A 20899-nucleotide genomic window follows, 5' to 3' on the forward strand; every position below is an offset into this window, starting at 1 on the left:
TAGTGTTCTCTTATAGTCATCAGATTGGATTAAAGCAAATGCTTTGGGTTGTCTGGATGGCCCATCAATTAAGTATCTGACTCTTTTTTTTTTTTTTTTTTTAGGATTTTAAAATTTTATTTATTTGACAGAGAGAGAGAGAGAGTGAGATCAAAAGTAGGCAGAGAGGCAGGGGACGGGGGTGGGCGATCCCAGGACTCTGAGATTACGACCTGAGCTGAAGGCAGAGGCTTAACTCACTGAACCACCCAGGTGCCCCAAGTATCTGACTCTTGATTTTGGCTCGGGTCATAAGTGCTGAGCGTGGAGCTTGCTAAAGATTCTACCTCTCCCTCTTTCTCTTCCCCTCCTCCAACCCCAACACAATTCCACTGGTGCATGTGCATGTGCTCTCTTTCTCTCTCTCTAAAACAAAACAAAACAAAACAAAACAAAAAAACAAATACTTTTATCACTGATCGTAAAGTTGCAAGTTAATGCAACCTTTTTGAGGGGCAACTCTTCAATATGTATTAATAGTCTTTTACCCAATAGTTTCATTATTTGGAATTTCTCTTCTAAGAATAATCAGAGAAACACATATTTTTATAATTTATTTTAAATTTTTAAATTTTTAAATTTTTAATTTTTTTAGGGAAACATATTTGTGTACTAGATTGTTCATCTCAAAGTTGTTTTGGTATTTTAAAAAATGAGAAGACATCAAAAGAATAATAAAGGAATACTGTAAACACCTGCACACACATAAATCTGACAACTCAGATGAAATGGAGCAATTCCTCAAAAATCACACTCTGTTAAGAGAATGAACACACAAGCTACAACATGAGAGAAGATATTTGCAAACCAGTCTAACAAAGGATTCCTTTTTAGAACATAAAAGTGCTCTCAAAACTCAATAGTAAAAAACTCTGAGCAATCCAATTAGAACATAAGACATGAAGAGACATCACCAAGTAGGTGAAAATGAGTCTTTTGGCAAATAAGCACATAAAAAGATGTTCAACATCACTAGCCATTAGGGAAATGTGAAGTGAGACCATGATGAGACATCATGACACACCCAATAGAACCCATAAAATATAAAATAGTGGCAATACCAAATGTTGGAAGGATGCAGAGAAATGATGTCCCTCATGTGTTGTTAGTGGAAATGTAAATGACACTGCCACATGGGAAAAATTTGGCAGTTTCTTCATTTATCCCAGAGAAATGAAGACTTATGTCCACATACAAACCTGCATGTGATTGATTGTGACAGCTTTATTTCTAATCACCCACAACTGGCAATAACCCAAACATCCTACCATAGGTGAGTGGTTGAACAATGATACATCTCTATCATGAGGAAACATTCAGCAATAAAATGGAATAAATTATCCATACATGTAACAACTTGGGTGGATCTCAAGGGTATCATGCTGAGTGAAAAAGGTAATTTCAAAAGTTCACAAAATATATGATCCTATTTATGTAACCTTCTCTAAAAGACATATTTTCACAGGGGCACCTTGGTGGCTCAGTCTGTTGAGCATCCAGCCCTCCGTTTTGGCTCAGGTAGTGATCTCATGGGTTGTGGGATCAACTCCTGCATCTGGCTCGTGCTCAGCAGGGAGTCTGCTTGAAAGATTCTCTCCTCTGTCCCACTCCCTGCCCCTTCCCCCATGCTCCCTCTCTCTCTAATAATAAATAAACAAATCTTAAAAAAAAATACATACTTGTACAGCTGGAGAAAGATCAGTGGCTGCCAGGGGTTAGGGATGGTGGGGTGAGGAGGGTGGGTGTGACTGTAAAGGGGTAGCATGAGGGAGATTTCTCCACCTGGTGGGATAGTTCTGTATCTTTATGTGGTGTCTACACATGTGATAAAATGGCAAAGAGCGACACATGGACTTAATACCAATGTCAGTTTCCCAGTTTTGATATTGTTCCATTGTAAAATGTATGTCATGAAACTACTGAGGGAAATTGGGTGAAAGGTACTGGGGCTCTCTGTACTATCTACACAACTTCCTGTGAATCTATCATTATTTTAAAACAAAGTTTAAAAAATTTCAGGGAAAATAATCTAAATTTTAAATAAGAAGTTGATTAAGTTTAGAAATGCCTATGCAATTGCCTGCCCAGCTTGCTCCTGAAAAAGTATATATGCATACTTTAAAAAATATCTATTTTATATTTATATATATTTTACATATATATGTGTATATGTACATATATTATATATATGCATGTGTATAAACTTGCGTGTGTATTTGTGTGTGTCTCTCAACTGAGTGCAATAACCATGGGCCAGATTGCACCTAGTGGTAGGAAAACAGGCATGAACAAGACAGTCAGAGAAGTGACATGGGTCCAGATGGGGCAAGGGTGGAGTTGGGGGACCAGGCAGGAGGTGGTGGTGGTGAGGATGGAGAGAGGGCCATGGAGCTGCGAAGGGAGGTGCTAGGAATGCCCGGTCTTAGTGACTTGAGAGGAAGGCATGGGTGAGGGCAAGGAGGATGGTCAGTGAAAGGGAGGGGCTGGTGACTCTTGGGTTTCTACTGAGCAAATGACAGTGCCATTTGCTGAGACAAGACATAATGAGAGCAGAGCAGGGATTTGGGGGGTGAGATGGGACAGGCAAATTCCATCTTTTTTTTTTTTTTTAAGATTTTTTTATTTATTTGCCAGAGAGAGAGAGTGCACACAAGCAGGCAGAGAGGCAGGCAGAGGCAGCAAGAGAAGCAGGCCCCCTGCTGAGCAAGGAGCCCAATGCAGAACTCGATCCCAGGACCCTGAGCCACCCAGGCGTCCCGGCAAATTCCATCTTGAGTTTGACGTATCTACGGGATACCTGACTAGGGTTGTCCAGTGGGCAGTGACTCCGAGGTTGGGCTCTCAGAAATCATCGGTAGGTGCTAGGGCTTTGTACTCTGGTTGTGGGTACGATTGCCAAGGAGTGTGTAGATTGAGAAGAGAGCTTTATTGATCAGGGTTCTAGCGTAAATGGCAGGAATGGATTAGGAAACGCTAAGGCAGGAATATGGCAGCTTCAGAGAAGGCTGGGGCCAGAAAAGAGTCTCTTATCTTGCCTTCCTGCCACATGGCCACTTTACTCCTTCCTCTCTCTGTGAATCAGGTTTTCTCTGGTTCTCTGGCTAATGGCAGAAGGAAAGTGTTGTCCCACAGCTCCCAAGCTGACATGAACCAGGGTGTTCTAGCCCCAAGTCTGGATTTCTGGAGCAGACTCTGATTAGGCCAGGTTGAGTCAGACATTCATCCCAGCCCTCATTAAATTTGTCTCACAGCAACTCAGAGTACTTTTGGGTAAGAAAGTGCATCTTTTTATGGATAAGAAAGTGCATCTTGCACTGGTTATATACCCCAACGGTGGGGAGGAATCAGGAGGAACACCTACGTTTAAGGGGTCAGAGGAATAGGAGGTGGCAAAAGCAAATGAGAAGGCACAGCTAGAGAGTTTGAAAGGCCATGAAAGGTTCCTGGATGCCATTCCAACACGGAGGGGAGCTAGGGGCCCCACACTGCACCAAGCAATTCTCGGACACTGGCAGGTGTCCAAGAGCTCAACTCTTTTCTGACACTATCTACCCAGAGATAGCATCAGATTCCAGGGGTGAAGGGCTCATTCTTACAAGGCAACCCCAGGCTATTATCTGTACTGTGTTTCTGACCGACCTGCTATAGATTGGAAGTCCTAATGACCGCCCTCCGCCTCATCCGCCCCCTGGCCACTCAGTCCAGATGCCAGTTGCAAGCCCTGTTGTTATGTGTGCTTCTGACCAACCGGCTAGAAATCAGAGGTTCCCAAGACCCTCTCCTCAGTTCTGATTAATTTGCTAGAGCAGCTCACAGAACTCAGAGAAAAAAAGTTGTTGGATCACCAGTTTATTATTAAAGGATATAACTCAAGAAGAACCAGATGGAAGAAATGCCTAGGAAAGGGTGCAGCGTGTCCCTGCCCTCTCTAGGCACACCACTTTCCCTGAACCTCTGGGTGTTTACCAGTCCAGAAATTCTTCCAACTCTGTCCTTTTCAGGTTTATGGAGGCTTCATTACATAGGCTTGACTGATTAAATCATTGGCCGCTGGCAGTAGATTCAGTCTCCATCCCTTACCACCTTTGCAGGGGGTGAGGTTGAAAGTTCCAATTTTCTAAAAATTACAGAGCTCGATTCTGCTGGCAACAAGCCAGCTTCCTTCCAGTGACTTCCAAAAGTCATTCATCAGCATGACAAAGACATTTTATCACTCTCAGCACTTAGGGAAGTCTGAGAGTTTTGGAAACTGTGAGCCAGGAACTGTGGGTGAAAACAAAATATATAGGAGAAATGCATTTCGGTCATCTGAATGTGCAAATAGATATTTCTTATAAACCACAAAATTGGAAGTCGGAAAAGAGGGAAGCAGACAGATGGTCAGGAGAGACCCATATCAAGATGGAGACAGTAGCCAAGGGACCCGACATTGCCCAGAGGTAGGGTAAAGAGGACTGGACCTTGTGCTCCTTAGGTGGTAGATGGGTCATATCTGGGAGGCTGCAGTGTGGGCAGAAGACAGACAGCTAGTGTAGACAGGCATTCTAGACTCACGGACCTAGATGAAGACAGAGATAGGGCAATGGCTAGAGGGAAGTCTTGAGATCTAGAAAGTATTTTTCTTATTTCTGTGGGCCAGAGGGTTCCACCTGTTATTAGACGCAGTGAAGCCAGTGGGGAAGGTGTGGTTCCCTTCAAGCCCCAGCACAGAGCCCAAAGGGCCACGGAGAGGGTGCTAGGCTGTGTGGGGACTGCAAGACCCCAGCTCAGAGGAAGGACAGCCTCTGGTCAGGGAGAAATCAGCAGGACAGAACTCTGGTTTCCTACACAGAAAATGTGGTCCTTCTGGTGGCCGAGTGCAGGTGTTTCAGAAGCTTCGATGGTGAAGACTAAAGATTTTAGTAAAAAAAAAAAAAAAACAACCAAAAACAACTTCTACTTTTCTAAAGATTCTTGAGAGCTCATGCTTTAGAGCTGTGGCTCCCAAACCAGCATGCCCCAGAATCACCTGCAAGCTTTCCGGAGGCCCCGAGTTTCTGACTCCATAGCCTGGTTGGGGTGCGGTGGGGGGACTAGTATTTATACTTCTAACAAGATCACAGGGGATGCTGCTTGTCTTCTTTGAGAGTCTGCTCCAGGGCCTGGTTCTCAGAATGCATACATGGCCAGGAATTAGAAACAAGGCCAATTTATTGAACACATGAGAAAGTCAGGTGGAAATGTAATTAGTTGCAAGAAAAAAAGTTATTTGGAAGAATGTAAAATGGGAAGATAAAGACTATTAAAAGGAAATTAGCTTTGGGACGCCTGGGTGGCTCAGTGGGTTAAACCTCTGCCTTCCGCTCAGGTCATGATCCCAGGGTCCTGGGATTGAGCCCTGCATCTGGCTCTCTGCTCAGCAGGGAGCCTGCTTCTCCCTCTCTCTCTGCCTGCCTCTCTGCCTGCTTGCGATCTCTGTCTGTCAAATAAATAAAACCTTAAAAAAAAAGAAATTAGGGGTTTTTTTTTGTATTTTTTGTTTTTTGAGAGATAGAGACTGCACATGAAAGAGAGGGAGGGAGGGAGAATCTTAAGCAGGCTCTGTGCTCAGTGCAGAGGATGATGTAGAGCTTGATCTCATGACTCTGAGTTCATGACCTGAGCAGAAATCAAGAGTTGGCTCATATATGCAATGGAATATTACTCAGCCATCAGAAGGAATGAACACCCACCATTAGCATCGACATGGATGGGATTAGAGGGGATTATGCTAAGTGAAATAAGTCAAGCAGAGAAAGACAATTATCATATGGTTTCACTCATATGTGACACATAAGGAATGGCATGGAAGATATTAGGGGAAGGGAGGGAAAACAGACGGAGAAAAATCAGAGGGGGATATAAACCGCGAGAGACTATGGACTCTGGGAAACAATCTGAGGGTTTCAGAGGGGAGAGGGAAGGGGGATGGGGGACATGGTAGCCCAGTGATGGGTATTAAGGAGGGCACGTGGAGTAATGAGCACTGAGTATTAAATGTAAACAATGAATCATGGAACACTACATCAAAAACTAATGATGTCCTAGATGGTGACTAACATAACATAGCATTTAAAAAAAAAAAAAAAAAAGGAACCAAGAGTAGGACACTTAACAGATTGAGCCATCCATATTCCGTGACAGTGTGGAGAAGAATGCTGGCTTAGCACTGGGAGATGTGGGTCCATCCCAGCTGTATCACTCAATTGTTTCAAAATGTGTGGGTACCTCCCCTGACCTCCATCCCTTCACTTTTAAATGAGGACTAGGGAGAGTCTCCATTGTTTCACAAAAGCATGAGGATGGGAAAGTACTTTGAAAAAAGATAAAGCCCCAAATAAATATAAATTAACTATTTTACCCTGAAGAAGTTGTTCTTCAGGGGAGTTAATTAACATAATTGACAGATTTTTTAAAAAAAGATTTTATTTACTTATTTGGCAGAGAGAGATCACAAGTAGGCAGAGAGGCAGGTAGAGAGAGAGGGGGGAAGCAGGCTCCCCCTGCAGAGCAGAGAGCCCGATGTGGGGCTTGATCCCAGGACCCTGAGGTCATAGACCCAAGCCGAAGGCAGAGGCTTAACCCACTGAGCCACCCAGGTGCCCCAATTGACAGATTTTTGATGTGTGTATAATATTCAGGCTCAATATTGTTGTTCTGGTTCCTAATGACGTAATCACCAGTATGTCTTCATAACTTCACCTCCACCGCTTTGCAATTCTCTGGAATTTTCTGCTCAGCAGGGAATCTCCAGGCAGTATTTCTGGACTGGCCTTTTAGCCCAAATCCACTGGCGTCTAGAGAGAACAGAGCATCTACTTAAACAGCAGAGGAAGCTGTGCTGGAAAATAGAGAGTGGGGAGTAGAAGGGCCCAGAAGCAAAGAGGCCAACCATTCGTATTTAACCCTTGCAAACCGATCACCACGCTCCTTGGGTATGACAGGCTCTGGGAAAGTGAGTTTGGAGCCTCAGCTTGTCACATTTGTCACAGCTATTTGCCATGGTCTGTGGAGCTGAATCCATCTGGGTCTTCTGATTTGAAGAGTTGATGAAAGTCTGCCCATTCGCCTCTCCTTCCAAGCTCCTGTCACATCTGCCGCCCACAGGGATGTTAGGGGCCAGGGCCAGTTCCAGTGCTAGTCCAGAATTCTCCCCCATCCTTGAAGGCTTTGCTGTGAAGCCAGAACCCCGGATGAAGGTGAGGAAAGAGCAGGGCATGCCTCCTCTCCTTCCCACTCCCCAACTCAGCTCTCACAGCAGAGCCCAGAAGTGTGCTACTCGTTTTTCCAAAGTAATCAGGTGAGTTGTTCAAACATTCAGGCCTGAGTGTTGCATCTGCATAATCCAGATGATAAAGATGTTTCCCTCCAAGGGCTGTTGAGCACATACAATGAGATAGGGCACAAGATCAGAGCTTCATGACCTTGGTTTCTGTAACAGTTAAGGAGCCTGGCTTATAATTTTTAAGAGGGCCTGTGGTTTTAGCATTTTGGGGTGCTTTTTGGCAGGACGCAGATGGATGTGTTCAGAAACCAGCAAGGAGTCCAAGAATGGTCTCTGCAATGGCTTGGCTCGAACTGTTTGTTACCATGGCAATGCATTCCCTCCAGATGCATTGGCCTCAGCTCAAAATTCTAAGGACTGCATTTCCTTCAGTAGTTCAAGGAGGTCTGAAGCCCAGGCCTCTGGTAGAGTGTTCTGTCCAGAGATGATAACACCCTATGTTTCTCTTTTCTTTTCCACAGACTTCAGAGGATGAGCCTTCTGAAAAGGATGCTCTGCAGCCAGGCCGAAATATCGTGGCTGCGGGCTATGCCCTCTATGGTAGTGCAACCTTGGTGGCTCTTTCCACTGGGCAAGGAGTGGACCTCTTCATGCTTGACCCAGTAGGTATCCAGTGTGTCCATATCAGTACCGAGGACTCCCTGTGTCTCTGTGCTTTAATTCCAGTTGGCTGGGGTAATTTCATACTTAATACTTGCTTTTGGGACAAGGGAATCTGGTTGGGGAATCAACACCAACATCAATGAACATTAATGACCTGTGTCCACCCCCCCAGAGGGCTTTTGAAGGGTTCTGTGGGGTCTGTCGTATCAGCCCAGGCTCTGCCCTTAAGGATTTTTCTAATCCAAAAATGCATTCAACTTCTTTGGCTTATGGAAATACAATCATTTAAAAAAGCCTAATGTTGCCAATGTCTAGACAGAAACATGGATTTTTTTAGAGTAGCACATTCCAATAGAAGTTTCTGTGACCCGGCATATGTTCTGTTGTCTGTGCTGTCCAGTATGGCAGGCACTAGCCTCTTGTGGCTACTGAACACTTGCAATGTGGTTAGTGTGACTAGAAACTCGGTTTCAAAACTTTGTCTTGGGGCACCTGGGTGGCTCAGTCATTGAGCATCTGTCTTCGGTTCAGGTCATGATCCCAGGTCCTGGGATCAAGCCCCACATCGGGCTCCCTGCTCGGTGGGAAACCTGCTCCTTCTCCCACTTCCCCTGCTTGTGATCCCTCTCTTGCTGTTTCTGTCAAATAAATAAATAAATCCCTTAAAAAAAAACCCAAATTTGTCTCATTTTAATTAACTTAAATTGCCACATGTGACTAGTGGCTACCCCATTGGACAGCATGGATTTGTGGGACTGCTTCTAATGTACATGTTCTTCCCAATTAAGTAAAAGATGTTACTATATTAATGGTAAAGCTCAGGACATAGGCTGGGGATGGGCAGGTCTTGAGGACCCAGATGCAGGAGTCCCAGGAATGGGCTTGCAGCATGGCCAGTCTGGCCTGGACCCTACCCCTGATTCTCTGTCTCTCACTCAGGTTTCAAGTGCCAAAGAGGAGTATCTCATTTGCCAAGCTAAGTCACATGCCTGACCTTGGGCTGGAGGAGGCCCAGCTTAGTCTTCCTAGATTGGCATCCAATGAGAAGAGTTACTTCTTCAAAGGGAGTTAGGCTGCTTTTAGGAAGTGTTACTCCACAAATGTCCACAGCAAGCTCTTAAAGCTCAGAAGCCAGAGACTATCAGGAACTTTCCTATAACAAAAAGAAGTTGGACTTAGTGAAAAGGACGGCTGTGCTCTAGAAGGACAGTAGAGAGTCCTGCCAGGAGGGAGCTGGGATGGACTTAGTCTACTGTAGACTTAGTCTACAGTGCGCTTTTGCTTGATAATCTCGGGAGGATTCAGGAAAGAGAGGGTCCGTTCTGGCTTGAGAGTGGATACCATAAATGATTGTGTATCAGTAATTTTTATCTAGGAGGTAGGAAGATTAAAGTAAAGGTAGAGATTCACTGGTAAAGAAGAAGTCGTCCCTCACATGCAGCAGAGGGGAGGGATGCTTAGCTACATTTGTGGTTGCTGAGTATTCTCATCACTGTCTTATTTCAGACATGGTCAGCATGGTCTTGCCTCTTTATATTCTGGGATTATAAATTGCTTTGTTTATTCGGAACCTTCAAGTCTAGCTGCCTGCTGTGAGCTGTTGTCCCGGGGGATTTCATTTTCTTAGTCTTCAAAGTTCATTAAAACTGATTACATTCCAAGCCTGGTTTTTATCCTAGTGACTTAGATATCCAGCCTTTCGAGGTGATGCCTGCAGCCAGCTAATCACGCCCATAAATAAAACTCAGATAAATGGTACCTGAGGGGTCTCCTGCGGAGTGACCACAGTGGGGGCCGTGGGTATAATCTGATTAAATAATTCTGAGGATTTCTTTCATTTTATCCTTTTTATTCCTTATGCCAAGTGAATACAGTTTCTGATTGAATGGATTTCCTCATTACCCTATATAAGAGTCACTGGGATACTGGGAATTTTTCATGATTTCTAAGACCGAGTCATTAAAATCAATGGACCACACATTAGTAGGGAACTACATCCCCCAACTTTATGATGAATCCCTTCCATGGATCTTCTTCCTCTCATTATCGATGGCCCAAATCTTCCTGGAAACATCAGGAATTAACTAGGGATGAGAACTTGGGGGTATTAATACTTCGAAGTTCCCAATGAAAGAGTGACCTGACAGGCAGTGAAAATTACCAAGGAAACGTTCCGTCTTTCCTTTGAATTATTTCATCTCTTGCTGGAGGACAGCTGGAGCTGCCGAAGAACGGGGACCAGCTGGGTCCTCGAGGAGGCCCACACCTTCTGATGCTCTCTGATTGTTGGGGGCAGCGCTATTGGCTTCTGTTTCCTGGTATCTCTCTCCTTCATGGTGTTTCTGTTCATCTTTCTAGGCTCTCGGTGAATTTGTCCTGGTGGAAAAAGATGTCAAGATAAAACAGAAAGGCAAGATTTACAGTCTCAATGAGGGCTATGCCAAATATTTTGATGCTGCCACCACAGAATATGTGCACAAAAAGAAATTTCCTGAGGTGAGTGAAGAAAGCTTAAGGCAGTAGCAGGGAGAATGCTGCCTCAGTGGGTCCCTGTTTGGGTGCCGGCTTTGGGGGTCTGGCTGAAAGAGTTGATACCACTGTTTATGGATCTGATTAGTACGAGAATGATGGGCTCTGCCTTTCTTCATAAACAAGCAATGTCTTTTATAGCTAAAAGTTACCTACTCAAGAGAATACTCCCTAGTTTAGTTTTTCTAGGAAACAGACCACATTTTCAAAATTCAGGATTCAGGCCAGAACCTGTCAGGTCATTTGTTTGCTGAGCTACCATATATAGAATCTGGTCACTCACTTTTATTTGCTTTTAGGTGGAGTAGTTATATTTGAAAGTCCCACTCATATGCCCTAATATCAAGACCTCGTGTTTACCCCAAGCTTTAGGATTTTTTTTTTTGTCTCTCAATGGGATTACCAAGTTCTGGACTACATGTGTCTATTAATGAAGTCCTCAAGATCCATTCAACATGTCCATCATTCTAAGAAAACTTTTAAGACAGGTGTGAGAGTAGAGTCAAAGACTTTCCAGGTCAACTGTGTAAAGTCTGGCCTAAATTGAAGAGGAATGCAAGCTTGTCTACGAGTGGGACCATCTCTCACCAAATTCTGGGGAATTCCGTAAGAGACACCCTTTGTCCTGTGGTTGGAAGGCAGTGGTGTGGTGGGCCAGCCTGGCTGTCCCTGAAAGTCCTCATGAACTCCTTGGAAAAAGAGCTTGTGATGCCACAGGACTAAGAGGCGGTCTGTCAACAGGATCCTGGAACCTGCCTTTGCAGGCCCAAGGTGAAGCTATAGAGAACTTTCTACTTCTTTTCATTTATTTTTTGAGTGAAATTCTCAAAAGTGCCATTTCCTGTACCTTTCCTTCATAGGGTTGTATTTTGCCAACACTCACGAACCCATCCAATGTCTTGAGGGCAAAAGTCGCAAGATGTGAATTGTAAGGTGATAAATTCAAAATTATTTATTTGGTCTTGGAGATGTTTCAAAGTGGCCCCCATTCTAAGCTAAAAGGTGCCTTCTCTAGAGCCCATAAAAAATACAAGTACCACTAAAAAATACAAGTCCTACACAAAAATTATCATACGTCTCTTTGAAGGAGGGGTTTCAGGTGAGGAAAAAAGGCATCAGCCCATGAATGACTGACAGCTGGTGAAGAGTCTGATCACACGAAGACCCCTTGTAAATCTTACCACAGGATGAGCTCCCAAATGGAAAACCACTCAAAGGGCATGATTATTATGCTAGTCAGAGAAATCCCTTGCCCTCTCAGTAAAACCGGAACTCTTAGGAGTTATTTAAGATCTTTCTCAATTTCATATTAACTTCTTCTCCTCCCAGGTAAGGCTCTCTGCTCTTTAAAAGAAAAAAAAGGGTTTCTCTTGTCTCCTTTCTCACAGTCCAGCTTAGGTGGTTCGATTACAGCTAGAAGAAAGACACTAGGTTCTAAGATAAAGTTACCCACTGTAATTTTGCAAAATGGAGTAAATAACCTTAATAGGATCTACACAGTTTCCCAAGAGATGTCCCAGGAGTAAGAGAAGTTCATCAGGCCAGAGGTTCTGAAGAATTTTTGACTGTGACCATTAATAACAAATGCATTTTATGTCTAATTCAGAGCACACTTGTGCAAGCATGCACACGCACACTGAAACAGAAGTAAACTACCTTTCTGTCTACTGTGCTCTAAGATATGTTTTCATTATTTTCTTTTGTTTTTTATTCAATTCTATTCTGTTCTGATCTGATCTGGTCTGTTCTGTTCCAGTCCATTTGTTTGGATTGCATTTCATTTCTTTCAAAAACATGTTTAGCAATGACCCATAAATGGATTTTATGATCCATGAATGGATTTTCATCCACACATGAAAAAGTGTACTGTGCTGGGTAGCTTCTTAGACATTTCACTAGATCATAAAAGTAATCTACAGATTCTCAGAATGGAGATAGTGAGACAAAAATAAAAGGGAGTGTGTGCATTGCATACAGAACAGGTTAATGTCACTCAAATAGCCCATGGATGGCTGCTCATTATTGCACCCAGTAGGCAAACGGGTAGGACTTGTGCAGTAGGATCTAAATAGCAGGTTATTCTGATCTCCTCCTTGCTCTGTAACAGCTGTTCAGTGGAGCAATCCCTCCTAGAAAACAGAAAGTCAGTGTTCACTCATCATGGAATTGATAGACTATTGAGCACAATGTATTAATCAATATTTCCATGTCGATGCAAAGATGAGACCCTTCTCAACAGCAAAGGAGGGCACATATTCCCCAATATAAAGCAAGGCTGCAGAATCCTCCAGTTGTTTTTTAACGTGTAACTCCAGATTTAATATACATCTTCCCCTAGCATAAAAGGAGTTGTTCTGTCTCTGGAAGATTTTGGTTTTGCTTACTTTTTACATAAAACCCCTTACAAGTTCCATAAACTGAAAACTAGGCATTAGTTGGTTCTGGCCCTGAAAGTTTAGTCTACATGTAACAGCAGGACACTGGTGTGAATGCTTGATAATTTCCTCAGGCCACGCTTGATAGTCCAGGGAGGGACTTTCTTCTTGATGTAAAAAAACAATGATCATTTTGATGGAAGTGCTGGATTGGATTGGGAGTTTCCAGTTCTAACTGATAAGACAAACAGAGCTACAGTGAAACCCCAAGTTGGATTCCAGAATTTCCTCCTATAGATACAAAAAGGAATTTTGACTTTGGACAGAGGGGGATATCCTCAACAGAGTGGTGGGCATCCTTCCTGGCTATGGTGGAGGTTGGCAGTGATCCCTTAGAAAGATTAAAAGGAAATTAGGGAAAAGAATCTGTGCGCCCTTCCCTCAGCAATTCTCTGAGAAGAGAGAAGGACAGAGATGAAAGCAGGAGAGGCTAGCTTGGGGGATATTGGGATGAAGCCATTCCTTTCTTTTATTAAGTACTTTTAACTCTTTTTAAATAAAGAAAGGCCCAAAGAAGAAGTCAATAAATAGTCTGTAATTTTTCCACTTGATTGAAACTAGTTTCTTTTCTTGTTAACAAAATTTAACAAGTAATATATCTCAAAAGTTGAACATAGAGTTACCGTATGACCCAGAAATTCCACCCTCAGTATATACCCCAAATAAATCAAAACAATATATTCAGAAAAAATTGCACACAGATGTTTGCAGCAGCATTATTTACAATAACCAGAGGTGGGAACAATGTCCCATCAACTGATGGGACTCAAATGTCCATCAACGGATGAGTGGATGAATAAAAGATGGTACATTCATACAAGGGAGTATTACAAGCCATAAGAAGGATTGAAGTATTGATCGATATCATGATTTCAAAAACATTTATGCTAAGTGGAAAAAGCCATTTGCTAAGATTAGGTCAACGTGTAGAGACATAGGCAGATTAGTGGTTGCCAATGTCTGGGGGAAGGGATGACGGAGACTACTTAATGGGTATGATGTTTTCCTTTGGACGATGGAAATGTTCTGTAATCAGATAGAGGTCATGGTTGCACCATATTATGAATGCACTAAATTCCACTGAACTGTATATTTTTAAATTATTAATTTTATCTGATATAGATTTTACTTCAATTAAAAAATATAATCTAGGATTAGGTAATGTAAAACATACAGAAATATACAAAATTAAAGGTGAAACCCTCCTTCCCTTATTCAAGGGGCTCTTTGCAGGGATGACCACTGCCAAGTGTTGCTTTTATTCTTTGAGCTGGGATGGGGGGAAGGGTTATGCACATTCATCTCCATATCTGTACCACTACCCTTTTAGAACATTAGGTAGACCCTATTAGTTTCACATGATTTTCTTTTTCATGATTTAGAGATTGACATAATTGTTATGGAGATCCCAAATGTATACACTCATGACCTTTTGCAAGTGTATCTGTAAGGCACATGTCTTACTGAAGGTGCTGGGTCAAAGGATATGAACATTTCACGGGCTTTTGTTACCAAATAGTCTTTCAGAAAAGTTGCATCAATTTATAGTCTCCAGCACCATATGAAAGAGTACCCATTTCCCTATGTCCTTGCCAGTGTGAGATATAGTGAATCTTCTAAAATTTTTGTCCCTTTGATGGTGAAAAGGTGAACCTTTTGGCTCGATTTGCACATGTTTAATTATGCTTTATGTCATAAAGCATATTTATGTATTTATCAAGCACCTACTTTTGTCTTAGTAAATTGCCTAATTCTATCCTTAGCAAATACTTACTTAGTGTTATTTATCTTTTTCTTGTTGCTTTGTAGGCACTTAGTAAATGAAGGAAACTAGCTTTTGTCTGTTATTCATGTTAGAAATATGTATAGGCTTTCAACTTTTGATCCTATAGAAGTGCTGTCCAATAAATAGCTAATAGCCACATGTGGCTATTTATTTATTTATTTATTTTATAATTTTTAATTTTTTATAAACATATATTTTTATCCCCAGGGGTACAGTTCTGTGAATCACCAGGTTTACACACTTCACAGCACTCACCAAAGCACATACCCTCCCCACACATGTGGCTATTTAAATTTAAATTAATTGCCAGTAAATAACTTATAAATCATCCTATTTTCATCTACACTTGTCTCGTTACCAGAGCTCAACAGTGGCTGTCGAGTGGGACATTGGTGATAAAAAGTGTTTTCCTGGGGCACCTGGGTGGCTCAGGTGGTTAAGCATCTGCCTTCAGCTCAGGTCATGATCCCAGAGTCCTGGGATCAAGTCCCACATCTGGTTCCCTGCTCAGCCAGGAGCCTGCTTCTCCTTTTCCTCCCTGCTTATGCTCTGTTGATATCTCTGTCTCTCTTTCTCTCTCAAATGAATAAATAAAAGCTTTAAGAAAAAAGTGTTTTCATCACTACAGAGAATTTCACTGGATAGCCTTGTTCTAAATTATTTGTTATTTTCTCCTTTTAAGTCTCTCCCCATCTTGAAATAATTTGGCTGTAAAAAATGAGGTAAGGATCCTACACACCTCTTCTCTAAGGAGTTAGCACAGTGCTGTTTGTACCCCAATAGTCCTCTCCTACACTGATTGAAAGGTCCTGTTCAGCATAAATGAAATTCTTGTCTATCTTTAGGCCCATAACTGGGCTCTATTCTGAGCTACTGGTCAGTGTTTGCATTTCTTCCTTGTGTATATAAATATTGTTCACTGTGTGCTCTTAGATTTGGTAGAGATAATTTTTTCCTTGCTCTTCATTTTCACAAATGTTCTTGTTTTCTTTGTCAGAGAATTTTAATACCAATTCTTTCAAGTTTCTTCCCCAAAAAGTCTGTTGATATTTTCTAAGCGTTTTATAGCCTTAGTTCTTAATGTGCGGGTCTTCCAACCACTTTGAGTTAACTTGTCATGCGGTGTAGGTTAAATTTTTGGTCTATCTTTAAAATGACGTTATTCCTCTTTTTATCATAAAATTGTAAGTTCATTTATTTTTATTCGTTTTTATTCATTTATGTATGTTAGTCCCTCCCTTCAGTTAGGAGTTCCTTGGGGGCAGAGACTATCTTCCTGTTTTTGGCATCCTCAGGGCCTGGCCTTGTGCCAGGCATAAATAAGATGCTGAAAAATTACTTATTGGGCTGAGTTTACACGCGATTTGTGAGCAGTCCTACTCCTGTTGTTAACTAGGAGAGTAATTGGCACATTTTGCATTCCACCTAATATTCAGGGTTTGGGATCACTGGTAGTACCTGCTTTAATTGCAATTCAATTCATTTTGGTGGGAGGTGACTATTTCCTGCTTGTCTAACGAAAGCCTAAATGCTGCTGATGTCACCTTCTTTCCCTAGAAGGGTTTAACAGTTACTTTGCTTTGCTCTGTAAACCTCCTAAGGCAGGGTACATGGGTAAGGGAGTGTTTAATCCAAGCAAGCATCCTGTCTCCTCTCTCTCCGCCTCCTAGGATGGCAGTGCTCCCTATGGGGCCCGGTACGTGGGCTCCATGGTGGCCGATGTGCACCGCACCCTGGTCTATGGAGGGATCTTCCTGTACCCGGCGAATCAGAAAAGTCCGAAGGGCAAGGTAATTCTCGTTTGTCCCCTGGCTGTATTGGTCAGTAAGCCAGTTGGAGTTCCCTTTCTCTTCATGCCTGCTTTTTGGCTACTGCTCTGTCCTTTTCACATCTGTTTGTGAGTGTGCAGGTGGAAGAAAAAAGAAGTGTATTTCCCACTAATGGATTTTGAGGCTGTGGTAGAGGTTGAAGATGTTAATGGCCTTTTCACTGGTCTTTGCATTCCCTGGTCTCAGGCCTGTCATTCACCATGAGTCAGCTGTGTTCAACTGCCGCTTTTTACGTGCTGTGCCTGACTTGTAGCTTGAGCAACACCTAATTATGGATGAGAGACCCTTTGAGAATCTAATGAAAGTTATGGATCCACTTCCATATGCACATAAATGCACACAAACAGGCATTATATACATTTTTGGGGGTTCACAGATGACCTGAAGTCTACCGATGAATCTCCAGAGAGTTTCCAAACTTCAGAGTAAGAACTTCTGGTCAGAACTTATTTAATACTTCTGGAAAGTAGCCCCTGGGTGATCTTACTGCAACTTTATGACACAAACCCCAAAGTAGTTGTATGATCAGATGGGAATCTTAAGATCCGAATGCATCTATCCTGAATAGACCCTCCCATGGAAACGTGTGTGACCAACCACAGAAATCGAAGGTAAGTAGACAAATCAAAATAAAGATCTACTGTGTTCTCAGACACACCCACAACTGGCCGTGTGTATATTTGTGTCCCAGGCTGTGCAATTTGAATTTTTGGAATCCCAGACTCAAAGCCATGATAGGAAATCTGGGCGCCTGGGTGGCTCAGTGGGTTTAAAGCCTCTACCTTCAGCTCAGGTCATGGTCTGAGGGTCCTGGGATTGAGCCCCGCATCAGGCTCTCTGCTCAGCAGGAAGCTTGCTTCCCCCTCTCTCTTTCTGCCTGCCTCTCTGCCTACTTGTGATCTCTGTCTGTCAAATTAAAAAAAAAAAAAAAGAAATCTAAGAGCACATGAGACCAGTGGGAAGATTTTTATTTTTTATTTTTTTTATTTTTATTTTTATTATTTTTTAAAGATTTTATTTATTTATTTGACAGAGCGAGATCACAAGCAGGCAGAGCAGCAGGCAGAGAGAGAGGAGGAAGCAGGCCCCCCGCTGAGCAGAGAGCCCGATGCGGGCCTCGATCCCAGGACCCTGAGATCATGACCCGAGCCGAAGGCAGCGGCCCAACCCACTGAGCCACCCAGATTAGTGTGTCAGGAATTTCTCTTCATGCGAGTGTTGAGCTCAGGTATATTATAACCTTCGGAAGTAAGAATCACAGCCAAGTCTGCATGACGGGTGCGGGGACAGGGTATTAAATGAGGTCTGGAAAACGAGGAAATGCTTGCATAGAAACATGCTTGCTGTCTGCTCAGTTCCAACACAGAAAACATTAGTCTGTTTCTTACCAATTATTAAAAATGATTTACAGGGGCGCCTGGGTGGCTCAGTTGGTTAAGCAGCTGCCTTCGGCTCAGGTCATGATCCCAGCGTCCTGGGATCGAGTCCCGCATCAGGCTCCTTGCTTGGCAGGGAGCCTGCTTCTCCCTCTGACCCTGCCTGCCGCTCTGTCTGCCTGTGCTCACTCTCATTCTCTCTCTCTCTGACAAATAAATAAAATAAATAAATAAAAATCTTAAAAAATAAATAAATAAAAATGATTTACAGTGAGCCAGAAAATATGCACATGGAATTACGAGACATTTCTGTAAAGACATGTAATTCCATGTATAGATCTATATTCATGATACCATCACCATCCTTACTGAAAATACCGCTCGTTCCTGATCTCTGTGTTTTAGCTTTGGTGGTCTCTGTGAGTGCTTTGGTGTGTGTTTTGGTGCTGGAGTAGATGCATACGCCTTTTCTCCTGTGTGTGCTTTTCTCTGTCTATCTGTTTAGATTTTAATTGCAGAAAAAAAAAGGAGATCACATGGGCTTCAGGTCAAAGCGACACGAAGACCTGCACATTGTGTTTTAAGATGAATTTACTACAAGGACAACTTTAAGTGAAGGGCAGCCTTGGCTCAAAGACAAACTTTATGTGAGGATGTTGGGCTTTTTTCTTTTTCTTTTAAATATCTGAATCAACATGGTAACAAAGGCTATTGGGTTACAGTCTGAGACTTTGACATCCCAAATCCCTTATCCTCAAGCACCCAGAGCAAGGAAAGGGGGAAGAAAGAACCAAACTCTAGAAGCTGAAAGGTAGCTATGCAGGACCAGCTGGCCACCAGTGTCCCTCTCCTGGGTGAACAGGGACCAAACTAGTGGATCCAAGTGTGTCCACAACCACTGGGGCTTCTTTGGACCCTGGAGGTCTAGGGTGGAGGGCAGTGTATACTGTTTTACCAAAGTGCCAGTAAATACCCCTAGAATCTTAACTTATTCTTTCCTGAATGCCTGTCTCTCTAACCTAGACCAGAGATATTTTGCTTCTCACCATGAAATAACAACGATTCAAAAATCAGCACAAGATATGTCTGCTTCTCAAAGAGTTTCAGATGATCTTCAGAAAGGGTTTGAAGAAAGGAATGGGAAAGAAAAGGCTATAGAAAGCTGGCATAATCACTCTGTAAGCTGATTACAGGAAGGAACTTGTTATCTTTTAAATACAGGTTTTGCACCTATTGGGAAGGAAGGAAAAGATAGTATGATACTGGGCTAGAACATGCAGCTAGCCTGTCACCCTGAATCTAATGGGATGTGTGTGTTTTTCGGTAGGGGGCGGGTTGGTGAGGAGTGCATCACAGCACAATCACAGAAATAAGCCTAAAAAAGACATTGGGTCCAGCCCATTTCTATTCAATTCCCTAAACACTCACTGGGGCGCAGGGCAGACACCTGTTGGTTCCTGTAGTGCCTGCTAGAAGAAGCAATCCTTGCTCAGGATAAGCTCAGCCCTGGGTACATGGGCATGACTTAGAAAGCAGGGCACAAGCTGACTTTACCCTCCCCACCCTGCCCATTTCTGCCTTCCACTGGGAGCCCTTGGGCAAGGGACACAGTAGCCTTGTTTAGACATTTCCCTTGGGTCAGACATTACTGGGAAGGGAGATGCCACAATGTCCAACCCAGACAGATTCTGTCCCTGCTCTCAAGGGCAAGCGTGTAAGGAGGAAAAACACACACAGATATGAAACACACCTCTGTGTGACAAATATAGGAAGAGGAATGTGCAGGATACCGTGGGAGTGCAAGCAGGGGACATTAGCTCTGTCTTGGGGGACAAGAGAAAAGGCCATTTAAACCCCAGCAAACTACCTAGTCAGGTCAATGATGTGGGGTTCTTCCCCATGATCCCGAACACTGAAGTTATCCTGAGAGTCAACCTAGCACTCTCTAGATGACCTTCCATCTCACCCAAGCTGGATGTCTCCGTTGTCATAAGGCCTCACATACGAAGGCTCCTGGCCAGCGCTCAGCATCAGTTTGGCTCCCTGTTGAACCAACAGCAAGCAAGGATCTAGGTCTCATCACCCAAGGGAGGAGGCAGGCCTCTCATAAGCACAAAGGTCACAAGACAGGTAGAGACTGACCAGCAGTGCCCCAAAGTCATGGCCATGAACCTGGCATAGTCGTGCTGACAAGACACAAGTTCAGCTGCTGGAATTCCCCATTGATCTTTAGGGGTGTGGCTTCGGGATTTGGGGCCACTTGCAGAACTTGTCCACCTGACTCTCTTTCTCCCACAGCTCCGGCTCCTGTACGAGTGCAATCCCGTGGCCTTTATCATAGAGCAGGCTGGAGGCCTGGCGACCACAGGCACCCAGCCCGTGCTGGACGTGAAACCGGAGTCCATTCACCAGCGAGTTCCCCTCATTCTGGGGTCCCCAGATGATGTGAAGGAGTACCTCACCTGTGTACAGAAAAGCCAGGCAGGCAGGTAGTGGGTTTCACCCGGAATGCTGCCTTTTCTTTGTCATGTCCCTTCTATTAAGGGCCCTAAATAAACAATCATTGTAAACAGTGGTGATGAGTCACAGAAGACAAACCCCTGAATCAGCCCCAGAAGAGCAGCAGTGAAGTGCTCCTCCAGGCTCCAGGAGCCAGAGGCGATTCTATGCTCCATGTGAAGGGCTCAAAGTAAAAACCCACATTTGAAAAGAACAAATTGGATCTGTCTTCTCTCAAGCACAACAGCTAATAGGATTAGAGTTCCAAGTCTGACAGCCAGGGAATTCACAGCTATGAATTTTTTGGGCAAAAGGTTTAGGGATCAGGTAAGAATTTGTCTTGGTTGCCTTAAAATTTGAACCTAGTGGAGACTGGTTCCAAGATGGCAGAGTACTAGGCAGACTCTGAACTTGTTTTGTTTTAAATACAACTAGACTAGCCTTGAAGTTTTTGAAAAACTAGGAACAGGATGGGAGGAGTATGGAGTGAGGGAATTTGG

General features: G+C 43.3%; 1 protein-coding gene across 1 annotated transcript in view; it reads left to right on the plus strand.

The window, feature by feature from the left end:
* FBP2 (fructose-bisphosphatase 2) overlaps positions 1-20610 on the plus strand; it is a 32722-nt gene extending 12112 nt beyond the window's left edge. Inside the window, exons 4-7 of the mRNA XM_044264338.1 lie at positions 7804-7944; positions 10304-10441; positions 16366-16485; positions 20199-20610. Of these exons, the coding sequence (XP_044120273.1) occupies positions 7804-7944; positions 10304-10441; positions 16366-16485; positions 20199-20393 (594 nt within the window). The 3' untranslated portion in view covers positions 20394-20610. The remainder of the gene's footprint in view (positions 1-7803; positions 7945-10303; positions 10442-16365; positions 16486-20198) is intronic.
* Positions 20611-20899: the final 289 nt, after the last annotated feature.

The sequence above is a fragment of the Neovison vison genome, chromosome 9, assembly GCF_020171115.1.
Source record: "Neovison vison isolate M4711 chromosome 9, ASM_NN_V1, whole genome shotgun sequence".
In the NCBI taxonomy this organism is placed as follows: domain Eukaryota; kingdom Metazoa; phylum Chordata; class Mammalia; order Carnivora; family Mustelidae; genus Neogale; species Neogale vison.